This window comes from Oncorhynchus clarkii, chromosome 25 (assembly GCF_045791955.1).
Source record: "Oncorhynchus clarkii lewisi isolate Uvic-CL-2024 chromosome 25, UVic_Ocla_1.0, whole genome shotgun sequence".
NCBI lineage: Eukaryota > Metazoa > Chordata > Actinopteri > Salmoniformes > Salmonidae > Oncorhynchus > Oncorhynchus clarkii.
Genome location: NC_092171.1, coordinates 13,973,743 through 13,991,323, shown reverse-complemented (window position 1 = coordinate 13,991,323; position 17,581 = coordinate 13,973,743). Strand labels below are relative to the sequence as shown.

Below are 17,581 nucleotides of genomic sequence, written 5' to 3'. Positions count from 1 at the left end.
TTCTGTATCCTGCAAGCAACTGTAATATGCTGCAAAACATTTCAAAATGTCCTCTAAAATGTGCCTTGTTTATGTCGTTTCCAAACATCTATAATTGAACTGACCCCCAGGACAAGGCTATCAAAACAGTATCTTCTAGCAATGTAAGGATGACATACAGATGACACATAGTGACTGTTGGGCCACTGAGAAGGTGACAGTGGGGTCCTGTCTCTGCGGCGCGATTGGCGAGTGGACTCGGAGGCACGGTGACCTTCCAGTCACACTGTTCCTGAAGCTGTCAACAAAGTGCCACAACAAGACTGTTCCTTCAACACAAACAGGACACAAAGTGACTCCAGACCGCTGAAAGGTACAGTGCTCTGACTGCAGCAAGACAAGTCTCTTTCTCTCTGCACCAGTTACAATAGAAGCCAGGCGTAGGCAGCCTACTAGCAAAAATAAACAATCATCATTTTCTCAGTCCCAAAAATAGATAGTTTAGAGCCGTATCAATTAGATGAGAGTGCTACTGTAAGTGTTGCATTGATTGTTTACCCAGTACTGGATCGATTGAGCAAAAAGTAGCACCAGTGACTTGGCTCATTACCCCAAAATATAACCTATAAAATCCATTCCAGTCTATTAGTATAAATAGACACCAGTCTGCAGCAGAATCAGCCTGTCCTGATGTCTGCAGTCTTAGATAACATTAGATAACTCAGCTACAATAGGATTGGCAATGCTGATGCCGACTAGCCTCGTGGCTATCAGTGTAATATCACCTTTTAACATATCCTACAACAGCAGAGGGGTTTCAAGGTTTGTCAAGTATGTGATAGCCTGTCATCACGAGGGGTAATCAAGTTTATACTCCACTACAGTGCACAGTATTAGTCAGATTCAGCAGAGAAGAGAAGTGCCCCTCAAATTAACACACCTCATCCCTCACCCCAACAACTCTAGTCCCAGGCCTTTTCAGGCCTCCTCTAGCCTCTTACGGGAACTGATCCAAACCCTGGTCACTACCATTCACTGTGTTACTGTGACCCAGGCACTATACAGTCCCCTCCACTTCTACATCACAGTAGGCCTCTGGAGTGCATGTCTGAGCTGTGTGAGGGGAAAATAACCCCAGTGTTCCAATGACTCATATTCCCTGCAGTGCTATCCACTCACGAGAGAACAAGTCCATCTCTACAACGTCACATTTTTCATGTCTTTGTTATCAGCCGGTATCAAAAAGCATTAGTCACTAAATCAAATCCTGGAGAGGTTTCTTCCTTCATACCTCTTCCCTCTGGGACTGTTTCACAGTATTACCTTGTAGCGGTTCCTAGAAAAGGTACAAATACTTTTCACACACTGCACTTGTCTGGTAGGTAATCGACAATAGAAACGTTCTCCAAGATTGTGCAAGCTGCGTTCTAATCAATGAAACAATGTAACTTATGTGTTGTTTGAACAGACACTGTTATTCCTGGGTTGGCAGCAAGGGTAGGAGACGGGCTAGATGTTTGCAGAAATGACAGCACTACTTTAATACAACACGATATGTAGGAAGGCATGGAGAGATTGAGGTGAAAAATCAACCACGTGATTAAGAATATTAATTTCCTCTCTTACAATTCAAATACAACAATACTGTTGTGAACTTTGTTTGTACATTTCCCTTGGAAATACAGAGAATGATAAGTGCAAAAGTGCATTATTTTCCGTATATTTGATTTAAAGAGCTACGCAAACCTTCCATAGCATTTTTTCCACTGCAATGAAATTATGTAAAATATTTTTCTGAAAAAAAAGTATTACATGTTGTCTGCTTCAAGTAAATGTCATTGCATGTGAAATGTCAATAGTATAGGAAAATGTAGAGTATAGTGTGGAATGGAGAAAGGTAATGAGAATGATTTAGACATTTTTAAATCACATTTCTTACCATGACCCTTGACCTTTACCTGACTGTGTAGAAAGCTGAATTTTCCAACTTTGACGACTTTAACATAACCAGAGCTTACTGTGAGTGCATAAAACAAACATTTCAGAAGGGATGACCCACCTGCCTCTTGGTCAGAAGCTACAGTGCGGCATGTACAGTTGAGGTATTTCAAACTTTCAAATAGGTTCACTTGAATCATTTTGTGATTGTTATCTTGTGAACACAATTGGAAACAACAGTAGGATAATTGTAGGGGTTTCCACCAAGAGTTGGACTCATCATGGGGTCATCAATTCGTAACTGGGTTTGTATTCTCTCCGGTTGCTGGTAGGTTTCAAAGCTACATTTTTTAATTGCACTTTGCAAATGTTGAAATATACATACATACCCTTCCAGAATAATTTAATGAGAGTTTTGGGGGTTGGCTATTCTGTCATGTAACACTATTCCACTAACAAAAAACTTTTTTCCTGGGAAAACCAAGGAGAAGATGAACCAATGATGAACCAATTCTTAGATATACACTGAGTATACAAAACATGCCCTTTCCATGACATAGACTGACCAGGTGAGTCCAGGTGAAAGCTATGAGCCCCAATTGATGTCACTTGTAAAATCTACTTCAAATCAGTTTAGATGTAGGGGAGGAGACAGGATTCTAAAGAAGGATTTTTAAGCTTTAGAGACATGATTGTGTATGCGTGCCATTCAGAGGGTGAGTGTGCAAGACAAAATATTTAAGTGCCTTTGAACGGAGTATGGTAGTAAGTGCCAGGCACACCGGTTTATGTCAACAACTGCAACGCTGCTGGGTATTTCACGCTCAACAGCTTCCTGTGTGTATCAAGAATGGCCCACCACCCAAAGGGCATCCAGCCAACTGTGAGAAGCATTGGAGTCAACATGGGCCAGCATCCCTGTGGAACACTTTGACACCTTGTAGAGTCCATGTCCCGACGAATTGAGGCTGTTCTGAGGGAAAAAGCGGCAGGGGGGGGTGTTCCTGATGTTTAGTATACTCAGTGTATATCCACTAATACATATCTGTTGATGGAAGAGGAGTTTTGTGATATCCTACTCAGTGAGGCCTGGAGTGGAGATGAACTCCGAAGGTGATGATAGTGAAGTCATGAGGAGACAGATAAAGGAGGGAAGTGTACAGTAGATAGTCTAGAAAAAAGGCTAGTTAAAGGAGAGTCTAGTTGAGGGGTAGTCTGAGGGGGGAGACGCCCCTCACCCTTGACCCCTGTCCCAGTCCTCTCAAAGGCGAGTCTGGGCCTCAGGGATGTAGATCTCGATGCTGTCTGCTCTCTCTGACACCGAGTTCTGACGGAAGGAAGCCGCCCGCTTGGCCTGCATCAGCCTCCTGCGTGCTTCCAGGCGGTGGCGGTCTGGAAGGTCAAGAGACTTCTCCCGTGTCACGCCTCTCTTCCCGATCATGGACTTCTTTGGTGCGACAGGTGGTAACTGGACACAGGAAGAAAGAGAGACGAACTCGACCAAAATCCTGTCCGCATCGAAATCTATTCTAGAACTCAACTTGTATAGGCAGTAGTTGACATATCAGCCATTTGAGTGGTTGGAAATACATCGGCATAGTTAAACACAATGTCAATGACATCCAGTGATGCTTCACTAAGCATTTGTCCTCACGTACAGAACAGCACCACTCTACAGCACTACTACGTGGCTCTAAGTAATCTCACATCTGGGTTTAATAATGTAGCTGAATCTGTGACCATAGAAATATAAGGATCCTATTTCTATGCCTGTCTCCCCTGTGACTGAGACTACCCACCATAGACAACAGAAAAATAATACATTGTCTTCTGTATACCTGAGCGCTACCCACCCTTTTCTCTGGGCTCTTCTCCACGGGCCTCCAGTCGTTGTTCTTTATCTGCTGCAGCTCGTCAAACTTGGCGGTTACGTCATCGATGGACAGCTGCAGGAGGTCCCAGAATCCAGCCAGGTCCTGAGAGGTGGGGCGGGGCATGGCACTGGGGTCCTGCAAGGGGTTATAAAGGACCACATCAGTGCCTGAATTACAAATACTCAAATCCCAGTGTGCGTCAGGAGTTATTTGTTGCACTTCTACCAAAGCCCACTAGATGTCCTTATCAGACCTCAAACAGAGGAAAACCTCAATGATTTATGGTATATTTTTCTAATAATAAAACAAATGTTTCCAGCAAAGTCATGGGAGCAAGAAGGTCAAAGTTCAGAAAAGACAAGCATCTTATTCCCATCGTCATCTCATGGTTAGACTATAGGACTTGGAGGACAATCCATTGAAATGAGCCATAACAAAATGTGATCAGTAAGTAGCAATCCCTTCTAATCCCCCTGAGGATGGGAAAAATGAAGAGGGCTCACATTTCTTTCACTGCCAGTAAGTCTTATTCATCACATCACATCGGCTAGAGTCACAATCAGTCACACTATTGACCCCACAGACAATATTAGCGAGACTATAGCCTAAACCAATACCTCCAACTCTGTTATGAAGTTAAGAGTTGAGAAATAAGATCCATAGCATGCCATTGGTCGCGGGTCACCATCTCCCCCCATTAATTCAGTGACTTTATGTGCTTCATATATTGAATGGCTGGAGGGCACAACAATATCCCAGCCGACTGTCTGGTGGCATTTCAGACTGCTGCATTCTGGATGTAGATCTGAATATATAGGCTCTGAAGTAAAGGCCAGGTTCACTCTGAATTACAATGAATAGTGGAAGGTCTCAGAAAGTAAAAATGGTAAGCAGTACTTACTCAGTGTTAAGAAATACAGTTGCTGTACATTGGTAAAAGGTAATTGCACAAGTTCTAAACGCAATAGTTTAGGTCACAGCCACTAGAAAGTGATGCTAAGACCTACAGTATATGTACATACATACCAGGTAAATCTTTGGTAGTTATATAAGTCCTAAAGCTGTAGTATACCTTATACTACAGTACATACAGTAAGTACCTGCTAAAGGGTCATTCAATAAGTTGTGAGACTATAATTAGATTACAGTTAGCCCAGGGTAAGTTTATCCAGTTTTCCACTATAGTATAGAGTGGTGGGGCGGGGCGGGGCCTGGGAGTAGAGGTAAAAGAGGTGTGGGGGGGTGGCGGGGTGTAGAGGCACAGAGTCACTATTCTGAATGCACAGCACCAGATCAGGCCTGATGGGGGACTCATAGCAGTGTGGAGAGGCTGTGACAGGCTGAGATCTCACCCCATCACTGATCTACCTCATTCATCGTCTCGGTCTGAAACTTCACAGGGGAGATACACAGAGACCCAAAGAAGTAGCGGGAAGACAGCGCTGGGCTCATCTCATCAATATTGCTGGGGGTTCAAAAAGAAGGCTGCACACAATCCAGCATAAGCAAACAAATACAAAAGCATCAATTTATACTGGGGGAGTGAATGAGGCTGACACATTAAAGGATTCTGGGAAATATAAGCCTTGCCTGTGTCAGTATGACTTAATCCTGTAGCTCCTCCCACAATAAAACTTGCTGCTATGCTCTGCGTCTGTCTTTGAAAGCTTGTTCAACTCCAGCTTATGTTATCCAGGAGAAAAAAAAGGGGGGGGGGGGGGGGGCTGCTCGATAAAGCGCAATTAGACATCTCCTTAAGCCTCTTATTTGCGGACGCCACTTCTTCAAACGGACTCAAATCCATGTTCTGAAAGTGTATGCAGTATTATTTGTAAACTGTCTTTGTCATATGGAGAGATGCAGCAGTTTGGGTAAGCTTTAATAACTGCTCTCCTCTCCCCTACAGTGAGGAAAATAGAAGCAGGAAAACTATATATAAAAGACTAGTTCAAACTAAATAATCCCTGTGCACTTTTCAGCCTTTCCTGAATGCAGCAATTTCCGCTGTATATGGCAAAAAATAGCAACACATTTTTTTCATAAGCAAAGACAGGCTTAATCTGAAATATTGGATATTTGGCTGATATCAATAAAGAGGGGTAAGATTAGAAGTAAGGAAAGTATCAGCCAGATATTCCAGCCCTTCCGAGTGTTTTTTGATAGAATGAAGAGAGTGGACTGCGGCAATAGTTCTTAATGTAAAAGGTGGGTGTCTCAGTATTCTAGTCAGAGCTGTGAGTGCATCATTGGGAACGCGTACATTCACAGTCTCTCATTGTTCTCCTCAAGACGTTCACATCTCAGATAGAAACACAAAAAAATATCAATTTTTTCACACTCAATGGTGCATTTAAAAGCTTCTGACCTGTTGGTCTAAGCCATTCTATGTAAGAGACAAGAGAACCGTGCCGGTGGATACAGGAATGCAGCCGATATAACTGTGTCCTTTCCTTTCACAGAGTAGCGCAATAGTTTTTTTTTTTAAACACACACTCACAAACACGCTCACATACCGCATGTACACAGACACACACACAGTGACTTGTTACTCACCAGGTTCTGCTGACACAACCAGTAAAACTGCTGGAATTTCTGAGACATAAGGAGCTGAGCACTGCCCACCGCACTCCTGATTTTACCTAGGACTGAAAGACAGACATTCAACTGATCATCTGTCATAGGAAAGTCTTGCGAGTCTCTATGGGAGAAAAAAGTCTGCTAATTGACTGTACATGATGACTCCTATCCCACTCACTGTCCTCAGAGAGGTCGTTCTCCTCTGCCTCTGCCTCCATCTCTTTACACCATCCCTCCATCCTCTTGGTCTCTGCGTGGAGCAGCTGCATGAACCAGCTTCCATCCCTCCGCAAGGCGGGGGACGTCCGGCCCGACTCGCCCGACGACTCTGCTGGCTCCCTGGGGGAGGGGGGCTCTAGCTGCCAGGTGGTCTCGTTGGAGGTCTGCTGGGTGCAAGGGGGCTCCGTAGGGGTCCGGTAGTCCTCCCGGTAGCTGAAGAGGCCCTGGGTGCGGACGGTGCGCACCCCATACTGGGTGGGCGTGCTGGGCTCAGAGTGCCCCCCTAGGAAGCCCCCTCCAAACTGTAGGCCCTTGTCCTCCATGGTGGGAAACCCCTCCATCTCCATGTCAGCCTGCACAGAGGCTGTTACACTGTTGGAGCGCTTCAACCTGCCCTGCCCTCTGAGACACAGATTAGGGAAAGCAAATATTTAGGCCATCAAGGGATATTGTAAACAAACACACCCAGGTAGAGAAAGAGGAAAGACTGGTGACTTTAATAACAACACATTGTTAAAGATTAGCACAAATCCAGAAATGGGAAAAGGAACCTATTAAAAAAGTAATTTTACCGTCTGTCAGCTTCCACCTGGATCCCCACAGAATGGTATTCCTTCGACCCTTTACTTTCTGACTCCGAGTCGGTGGCTGCTTCCACCTAATGCAGCATAATAACATAGCAACAGTATTCTCATTATTACCGCTCCCAGATGTCCGTGGGGTTATTGGTTTGGGGCCGGTGCTGCACCTCCTCGACTCTAAGCGGCCTGTCAGAACATAACTGCAGTGTGATTTATGGAGGCAGAGAACCCAACCGAACACAACCAGTTTGTCTACACCCTCAGCACAGTGATTTATACCAACAACAAGCTGCCGTGGTTGAGATACACAGTGGTGGTAGTTTAAAAAAAAGAAACCTATTACAAAACCTGATTAGGGAGTTACCGAGGTGTGATCACCAGGGGTTTGGTGTGTGACACAGACACACAGATTTTGGTTAGTGTTCATTGGTGCATGGTGCTGGCCAGGGATGATAGAGACTGATCCCTGTTTGTCCTGAGGGTGCACGGATCCTCTAACTGAACCCCACTCTCTCCATATGATTGGCACCCTTAATAAAGATGAGCAAAAAAAGACTGCATTACAAAAATATGGTGGGGCATCTCTGATGATATGGGACTATTTTTCTCCCACTGGTCCTGGGGCCCTTGTTAAGGTCAAAGGCATCATGAACTTTACTAAGTACCGTGACATTTTAGCCAAACACCTGGTTACCCTCTGCCAGGAGGCTGACACTTGGCCGCAAGTGGATCATCCAGCAAGACAATAACCCCAATTGAGCAATTGCATTAGTATAAAATAATATAATTTTCCACATTTTTTTGGAGCATGAAATATAGCTCAGTGTTTGTATTACTTATTTTATAGTCTTTTTTAAATCATTTGATCAAAGCTGCCAATAATGATGGACCTGACTGTATTTCAAACAAAAACCATCCTGTATGGCTGTCCCTTTATTAGAAGTACTGTCAATAAAGGTTTTATCCTGAAGTTACATACAGTATAACCTACAGTCTACATGGACTAGTAATATTTGGGAGGCAGGTGTGTGTGGTAGCTAGAATTAGTCCTTGAGAAGCCCACTCCCAGGCTGTGTCTCTGATGAGTAACACAAGTGTGAGAACAGCAGACTTCTAATTTTACAATTTACTATATGATTAGCAGGGTAATTTGAAAATCAATTCATCCACATTTTAATCCTCCTTCCCTCTGAGAGATCACACCTTCCCCCAGTTCTGAGTTAATGGCCTGACCCTGACAGAGTGTTCCAGCCGACGCAGGCAGAATCCTGACTAGGGCCAGCTTGGAACGGCTGTCTGTCTGAGAGCCTTAAGCCTTAAAGGCTCCAAACTCACATTAATAACTCTTTAGCTTTAAGTGGTTTGAAACGAATGGAGGACTGTGTGTTCATGTCTAGTAGCCATGTGCATAGATAGAGCCCTTTTGCCCTCCTATGAAAAAAGTTGTTTCTTTTACTAAATACTTTTTCTAAAATGTTTTGTCTATTTTCTTTCTTGCAACTATAAATGCAACAAATTGCCTATCAAACTACATAATTTCTCATGAAGTCATTTATCTTGAAAAAAAGTCCCCTCCACCGCACTTCTGCCACCACAAGCGTGGCAGTGCCTTGCTGCATTCTTCCTCGTCACATGCACATCCGCCGGGCAGTGGTGTGACAGCCTCGTTAACTAGCTCATTCATCTAGCCTACACTAGCGATGATCAGCTGATACAGCCCACCCCGTAGTGGGTGGGCTGCAGAGTAGCCTGGTACAAACAGCACAACGGGTGATAGTGCTCTGACCCCCACCTCCCAGAAAGAAAGTCAGCGGTGAGTTGCTGCTGGTTGAGGTGACCTCTGTTACTTTCTGGCACAAAGCAAAGTCCATTTCAGAGAGACTGCTGCTCTATGATGGATGAGGAGAGGAGATATTTTGGAGAGCCTGGGCAATGTTCAAAGTGTGCTGGCAGAGACAGAAAAAAAAACTGGTTTGGTGAACACCCACACATCATGTTGCACACACACACACACTACGCTATACACACATATACTACACACACAGCACAGGTGTGAAAACTTTGGAAACTGTAGGCATCAGCATTTTACTCAGACATGGCTTAGTCTCACTGAGATGAAGGTAGGTTGGTCGTGAGAGTAGTCCTGCTACAGGATCCATTCTTACACTGTCCCAATATGGACACTTTAATGGCCCCCAGAAGATGAGGGGCCAAAACTCAAACACAGCGGGGTCAAAACTCAAAGTGCAGAAAGGGTCAAAGGCTAAGGATTCAAATTGGGGTCCTGCCAGAAGTAAGGGGTGAAAGGTCAAATTATAGGCTATAGGCTACACTTCCAGAGGTTAATTATATTGTACTGTATATCCCCAGGAGGTTTGTGATGATGCAGGTGAATTTAGATTGATCTTACTGCACTGGCCAAATACTAGTGGCACAGTTTAAAGATACACTTTGTAGGAAGTTTTGATGCATTTTTTGCATTGCATGCAGCCCTTCTGGTTGTTTCAATAACCGTGGACCTTCACACTGCCAGCCATCTCTAATCAAAATGCTTCTGTATTTTACACACATCACTGGAGCCAATTTGAAAACCAATATAATTCAGGCCCACCACGATGAGCGTAACGACGTTCAGCTCAGCCACTTAAAATCATCATCATTCATCCCCTAGGATAGGCTGCCTGATCATCTCTGGGTGACTGAGACTCACCTGTCTCCACAAACAAGCAGAACAACTCTAATATTCTCTATTGATGAAAGGCTGTGTGCAGTCTGAAGGGATGCCTGTCTACCGGTCTGTCTGTTTTATTCAGGGGCATGGACACATCTGACGTCCGCAGACTGCGTGTGTGATCAAGCCCCTTATTCTCAGGGTCACAATAGAGTGAGAGAGGGCGAGAGAGACTCATTCAGTAAAGCGAGTTGAAAACAAATGAATGGATTGCAGTAAGATGACTCATTGGTGCCATTTTTAGACCTAGAGGAGAATGGGATGTGTGAGTGTGTGACCTTATGAATGTGTGGGTGTGTGTATGCACAATGTGTAGGCCTGTGTGTAGGCCTGTGTGTGTGTGTGTGTGTGTGTGTGTGTGTTTGTGTCCCTCACCTGTATCCCTATGGAGGAGCGTGGTGTTTTGAGGTACTCCTCAGCCTTGGACACCAGGATGGCTTTATCACAGGTCATCACTGAGCTGTGACTGTGACGGTCTGTGGACGGGTGCCTCTTCCCAGACCTCAGCCCAGCTGCCTCCATGGCTATGGTCACGGCCTTGGCACTGTCTAGGCTGTCTGTGGAGTTATACAGGGCCCTGCCCAGGCTCAGGCCCAGCCCGTCCCCCCACCCTCGAGGGTGCCTGCCCTCATGGTACGTGTCCTGGGTGGACTCTGTACTGCTCTGGGCAGTGACGGAGATGAGGGGCTTGGAGCCTGAGGTGGAGCGGGGTGGGACCGGCGGAGGGGTCGTCTTCTTGTAGTTGTTCGTGTACGTGACCACTGAAAGATAAGAGGTCAAAGTTAAAAGGAATGCACAGTTGAAGTCAGAAGTTTACATACACTTAGGTTGGAATCATTCAAACTCGCTTTTCAACCACTCCACAAATTTCTTGTTAACAAACTATAGTTTTGGCAAGTCAGTTAGGACATCTACTTTGTGCATGACACAAGCCATTTTTCCAACAACTGTTTACAGAGATTATTTCTCTTATAATTCACTGTATCACAATTCCAGTGGGTCAGAAGTTTACATACACTAAGTTGACTGTGCCTTTAAACAGCTTGGAAAATTCCAGAAAAGTATGTCAGGGCTTTAGAAGCTTCTGATAGGCTAAGTGACATCATTTGAGTCAATTGGAGGTGCACCTGTGAATGTATTTTAAGGCCTACCTTCAAACTCAGTGCCTCTTTGCTTGACATCATGGGAAAATCAAAAGAAATCAGCCAAGACTTCAGAAAAACAACTGTAGACCTCCACAAGTCTGGTTCATCCTTGGGAGCAATTTCCAAATGCCTGAAGGTACCACGTTCATCTGTACAAACAATAGTACGCAAGTATAAACACCATGGGACCACGCAGCCATCATACCGTTCAGGAAGGCGACGCGTTCTGTCTCCTAGAGATGAACGTACTTTGGTGCGAACAGTGCAAGTCAATCCCAGAACAACAACAAAGGACCTTGTGAAGATTCTGGAAAAAACAAAAGTCTCTACATCCACAGTCAAACGAGTCCTATATCGACATAACCTGAAAGGCTGCTCAGCAAGGAATAAGCCACTGCTCCAAAACTGACATAAAAAAAAGCCAGATTACGGTATGCAACTGCACATGAGGACAAAGATCGTACTTTTTGGAGAAATGTCCTCTGGTCAGATTAAACAAAAATAGAACTGTTTGGCCATAATGACCATCGTTATGTTTGGAGGACTGGTGCACCGTGAAGCACGGGAGTGGCAGCATCATGTTGTGGGGGTTCTTTGCTGCAGGAGGGACTGGTGCATGTCACAAAATAGATGGCATCATGAGGATGGAAAAGTATGTGGGTATATTGAAGCAACATCTCAAGACATCAGTTAAAGCTTGGTGGCAAATGGGTCTTCCAAATGGATAATGACCCCAAGCATACTTCCAAAGTTGTGGCAAAATGGCTTAAGGACAACAAAGTCAAGGTATTGGAGTGGCCATCACAAAGCCCTGACCTCAAACCTTTTGAAAAATGTGTGGGCAGAACTGAAAAAGCATGTGCGAGCAAGGAGGTCTACAAACCTGACTCAGTTACACCAGCTCTGTCAGGAGGAATGGGCCAACATTCACCCAACTTATTGTGGGAAGCTTGTGGAAGGCTACCCAAAACGTTTGACCCAAGTTAAACAAATTAAAGGCAATGCTACCAAATACTAATTGAGTGTATGTAAACTTCTGACCCACTGGGAATGTGATGAAAGTAATAAAAGCTGAAATAAATCATTCTCTCTACTATTATTCTGACATTTCACATTCTTAAAATAAAGTGGTGATCCTAACTGACCTAAGACAGGGATTTTTTATGTGGATTAAATGTCAGGAATTGTGATAAAATGAGTTTAAATGTTTTTGGCTAAGGTGTGTAAACTTCCAACTTCAACTGTATATGAATATGTGGTAGTTGAAGTAGGTGAGGTACTGTAGGGCTTTGCTGTTGACGATCAGAGAGAGGAAAGGCCACTGAGTGCTATTCACTGTGGAGGGTTGACAGCCCTTCTCCTTACATGTACTTGATGAGCAACGGATTCTAAGAGAATATGGTTTTACATCCACAGAGATGGACTGCTGGACTAATAAATTACTTTGGGTTTGATGTGTCCTCTTCTTTAAAAGAGAGCTTTGTAGGAGCAGCCCAATACAAACAGTTTGTCCATTTAAAGAACATCTAATGATCAAAGTGGTCTTGGCTCATCAGAACTCTCAGAGAGGGAATGAGGAACACCCTGAATTATACAGTAGGTAAGCACTTAGTTTCCCATTCACAAAATTATCTCAAAGAGGTCACCAAGATGAGTCAGTAGAGAGAGAGAGTGTAACAAAGAACAGATTTTTTAAAAAAGAGATAGACATGGAGGGAAAGCGAGAGAACAAGAGAGATAGAAAGAGAGGGTGAGGAAGAGAGTGAAAGAAAGCGAGAAAGAGAGAAAGAGAGAGATGATTCAGCAGAAGGACCAAAATAAACACATTATTACAAAGCAAGTCATGCAATGGGGACTCATAACTCTTGCCCCCATCTTGGCAGTGTTACTTAGCATTTAGGCTGTCCCTTCACGTCCAGGCACAGTTTGAGGCATGTACACAAATACAACAAATAATAATAATAATTCAACAAGAACAAATGATTTCAAATGAATATTGAAATGCAGAAAAGCCTGTGAGCTGCTTGTCAAAGGAAAGAAGTATCTTAGGACCTAAAGGTCATAACTACAATGGCAACCATACCAGGCAGACAGGTGGTTTACTATACCTTTAAATCACACAATAACTAACCAGAGAGAGAACCTGCTCTTCATCTCCATGACAACAACATGGACACATTTTCTTCACACTAAACAAGAACATTGTGCTGACAAGAATGCTGCTGACTTAAGTGGTAAACTGTGCTTTCTGAATAGAACAAAAGTAACTGTTTTTTCTTTAAATATTTTCTTAAAACTCAAAAGAATTTCTTATGGAAAACTTACAAAAGCATTACAAATTCATCATGCTGAACCGTTTTGTGCTTAAACACCCCCCCCCCCCCCCCCCACACACACACACACACACACACACACACACACACACACACACACACACACACACACACACACACACACACATCCAGTTTAATTAATTTGAGACACAATGAGTGTGATTCAAGTGCTCAGTCTCCGTTAGGGAATCGCAATTTATCAGGTCTGAATTGTATGCTAATAGTAGAGAGAGCGAGGGACTTGTCATTAAGAGCATTTCTTCCAGATTAAATTGATCACTCTCAGAAAACAGTGCGTTATTTCACAGGCTTTTAAGGATATGTAAATTATCTGGGAAGTAGATGGATGGAGAACTCTATTATCATCACTGTCAAGAGTGTCCCAGCCCAAATAAACAAAACAAAAACTAAGATGAGAACTACCTCAGACACTAACTAAAACTACTTCAGAGAGAGGGGAGGGGGAGAGAGAGAGAGCACGAAGTGAGTGCCTAGAGAGAGAGAGCAGAGAGAGAGAGCACGAAGTGAGTGCCTAGAGAGAGAGAGCAGAGAGAGCATGAAGTGAGTGCCTAGAGAGAGAGAGAGCAGAGAGAGAGCACAAAGCGAGTGCCTAGAGCAGAGAGAGAGCACGAAGCGAGTGCCTAGAGCAGAGAGAGAGAGAGAGAGAGAGAGAGAGAGAGCGAGAGGCGAGAGGCCGAGAGAGCGAGAGAGCGAGAGAGCATGGAGAGCAGAGAGCAGAGAGCAGAGAGAGAGAGAGAGAGAGAGAGAGAGAGAGAGAGAGAGAGAGAGAGGAGGACAGGACAGGACAGGACAGAAGAGAGAAGTGTGCCATACACCAGTGACTTCCTCTCTGTCACTCCATAGCTGACAGCACACCATCTGCCACGGTGGCTGATATAAATATCCTTGCCTGAACTCCATCCTTTAAAACAAAATGACTTGACAAAGTGCTCTGCCCGCCATATGGTTCAGTAAGGGCCAAGGAAATAAACATAGAAACCTTGGCCTGTACAGAGGAGAAGGGTGTGTGTGTGTGTGTGTGTGTGTGTGTGTGTGTGTGTGTGTGTGTGTGTGTGTGTGAGGTGGGTTGCTGCAGTCCTGGCTGGACCTAGGTAGAGAGAGAGGGGGCATGAGGGGTGTCTGGTTGAAGGGAGGGGCAGAGGGAGGGAGGCAAGGGGGCTCATAACCGACAGACCATCAGTTATGTGGGCCAATGTCCGGAAAGCGTTCGTCATCGATAGCGTCATCGATAGAGCACTCACGACTTCTCTCACTCCCTCAGCCCATTTCAGGAGGGGGAGAGGATAACGGCGTAGAAGAGGAGTGGGTGCGGGATCATTTTACATTCCACTGTCGTTTTTCAATCTACCTTTGAGATCAAGGCTTGTGCCTGATGAATCAATAAGGTAGAGAGATGCTCAAGGAGAAAACAGCCAGGAGTGACCAAACAGGAACACAGAGATAGTCGCTGGGTCTCAGCAGTAAAACAATGTGGTGGTGTTGCTGTGTGTTGTCTTGATGGATTTGATAAGCCCGTGTGAGGGTGGGACTGCTCTTTCACAGCATTTGAACTGTATTTCATGAATAAATAATAATGACGCTGGTTCAAAAAATATGATTCATCACCAGCGATTGGCTCGGACAGGAGGTTTACCTGGGGTTTCGTGGGTCGTCCGGTCAATGGTGCAGGTAGAGGGAAGGCGGAACTGGATCCCTGAAACAAGCCAGCCAATCACATTCAACATCCTGCCTAGTGCCCAGAACATGCACCAATCACAGTACACTATGCAGAAAAACAGCTACATACTGTAAGTGGCAGATAAATCAAGGATAATGTATCAATTCAAACACCATGATTGGATTGTGAGGAAGCAGCAGAATACTTTTTCCTTCAACAGTAAAATACAGGTACCTGACAAAATAAAGGAAACACCAACACAAAGCGTCTTAATAGGGTGTTGGGCCACCACAAGCTGCCAGAACAGCTTCAGTGCACCTTGGCATAGATTATACAAGTGTCTGGAACTCTATTGGAGGGATGCAACACCATTCTTCCACAAGAAATTCCATAATTTGGTGTTATGTTGATGGTGGTGGAAAACGCTGTCTCAGGTGCCGCTCCAGATCTCCATAAGTGTTCAATTGGGTTTAGATCTGAGACGCGCGCGCACACACACACACACACACACACACACACACACACACACACACACACTAAGCATGATAGGATGTTAATTGCTTAATTCATTTAGGAACCACACCTGTGTGGAAGCACATGCTTTCAATATCCCTTTGTATCCTTCATTTACTCAAGTGTTTCCTTTATTTTGGAAGTTACCTGTATATTCACACAGTGAAAAGAATGGTGACATTTGTGGCCATCTATCCATAGAAATATGCACTCAGAAGATAAGGCTTTTGGCTAATAATTAGCTGACTAAAGATTTGGTTCCTTGATGATCGTTTTTAACTAGCAATCAGATGTACAGTACACTGTACATTTCAAATGATTTAAATGTGAAATGAAAGATATGTTCTTATACAATATATGACCCTAGTTGACCCTGGAAACTGTAATAGGGTCAGTAAGAGGCTATGAGAAGACGTACAAAGAGGAAGCAAATCCCAGCAATCACGCTGAGACATTTACGCATCACTCTCAAGCTAAAGCAGCTGAGATCATTGGCTGGCTGTTAGACGGCATTAGCATCCTTGTAAGAAAACTGAGCGTTTAGCATGGCTAAACAGAAAAGAATGAATGATGGATGGGGAGTTAAAGGTATGGGCATTGGCAAGCATGGCTCACCTTCCTGGGAGGGCTTAGAAAAATAACTTCATGCACTGCCATGTTGATGAGCACTTTGGGGATTGCTAAGCAACGAACGGAACTCCATAGTAGGCAATGAGGGAGCAAGAAGAAGAATCTCTTCACGTTCCTAACTTGACAGTAAGCAGTAGGTGATAGTAATTATAATAACTACTAAAGGAGAGCATTTTAACTTCCAGTTATCAATGTTGGGTAAAATTGCCCATCCAAAACAACTAAGAACATTCTAGGCTGATCACACGCTGTGAGGTGAAGCTCTCTACACTGACTCTCTCATTAAATCATGAGTCAGAGGTGTGTTCATGTTGCATCAAATGTTGCTGTCCTAATATGAACACCATACAATTGGTATGTTATAACGTCTCGGCCTGCTTCTAGATGACACTGTATCCAATGAAACATCCAACAACGCAGCAACAGCGAGAGGAAGTCTGATGTATTATGCAGTGGAAAGGAAATAAATGAATGTGACAATACAACCTAATTAACTTCTCTCCTGTGAAAACCTTGTCAGATTCAGCCAATTGATCTAACTTTTCTAAACGGCAGCACATGAAAATAAGGAATTTAGCACAGTTTCTGCTCAAAACAATAGGGCAGAGTATCACTTCTTAGACTCAAATACATTTCTAATCAAATACATTTCTAATCAAATACATTTCTAATCTAATCTTTTTTTTCTCCCAGTGTACTTTGTTAGGGCCCATGATTTAATGGGCTATTTCATACACAGCTCCTTAATAAAGATAGCACAGAAGTCTCGTGTTTCCTCTGGCTGTTGCCTTGCTGGTAGCAGAGATGTCATTCTGTATTTTCAATAGTCTCTGGGATCTGTTCCCAACACTGGGCACAAAAATATACAACCCAGCACCAAACGCAGTACAGTAGGTGTCAAAATAATATGTCTTCAGAAACATCATAACCATGCAGTTTAACATCGTCACTATCCCGGGTGTCCGGGTCAATAATGTCACCAGTAATTCTTAGAAATAATCTGGTGATTTACATATTTTGTTGTATACAAAAGGATGAACATTAACATTTGGATAGACTTGAGTAGCAGCTGTTAGAATGACATTCTCAGTCTTTGGTTCCTGAGCATGATCAGTGACAGTAGAGACACGGCAACATCACTCCCCTGTGGCAGACAGACAGACAGGACCTCCATGCCATTGCTACCTGGGGATGGATGGAGTTGACATTGAAAGGGAAACATCCCAACAGATGTCTTTGAAGCTTCTGTCAAATATCTGTTGATGTATACAGTGTAGGTGTTGGACAAGACTGACAAAAGCAAGGGATAGGCATAGTAACGGTGTGTGTGTGTGTGCGTGTGTGTGTGTGTCCTAGCACTCTGGTACCCTGTAAACCATGACC

General features: G+C 44.0%; 1 protein-coding gene across 1 annotated transcript in view; it reads right to left on the bottom strand.

Moving 5' to 3' along the window:
• Nucleotides 1-3,178: 3,178 nt before the first annotated feature.
• The window catches only part of LOC139383395 (disks large-associated protein 2-like), a 45,243-nt gene continuing 30,840 nt past the window's right edge, over nucleotides 3,179-17,581 (bottom strand). The window contains exons 6-12 of the mRNA XM_071127929.1: nucleotides 15,032-15,091; nucleotides 10,275-10,660; nucleotides 7,160-7,245; nucleotides 6,547-6,989; nucleotides 6,345-6,436; nucleotides 3,771-3,926; nucleotides 3,179-3,385 (exon numbers count right to left, since the gene is read on the bottom strand). Of these exons, the coding sequence (XP_070984030.1) occupies nucleotides 3,179-3,385; nucleotides 3,771-3,926; nucleotides 6,345-6,436; nucleotides 6,547-6,989; nucleotides 7,160-7,245; nucleotides 10,275-10,660; nucleotides 15,032-15,091 (1,430 nt within the window). The remainder of the gene's footprint in view (nucleotides 3,386-3,770; nucleotides 3,927-6,344; nucleotides 6,437-6,546; nucleotides 6,990-7,159; nucleotides 7,246-10,274; nucleotides 10,661-15,031; nucleotides 15,092-17,581) is intronic.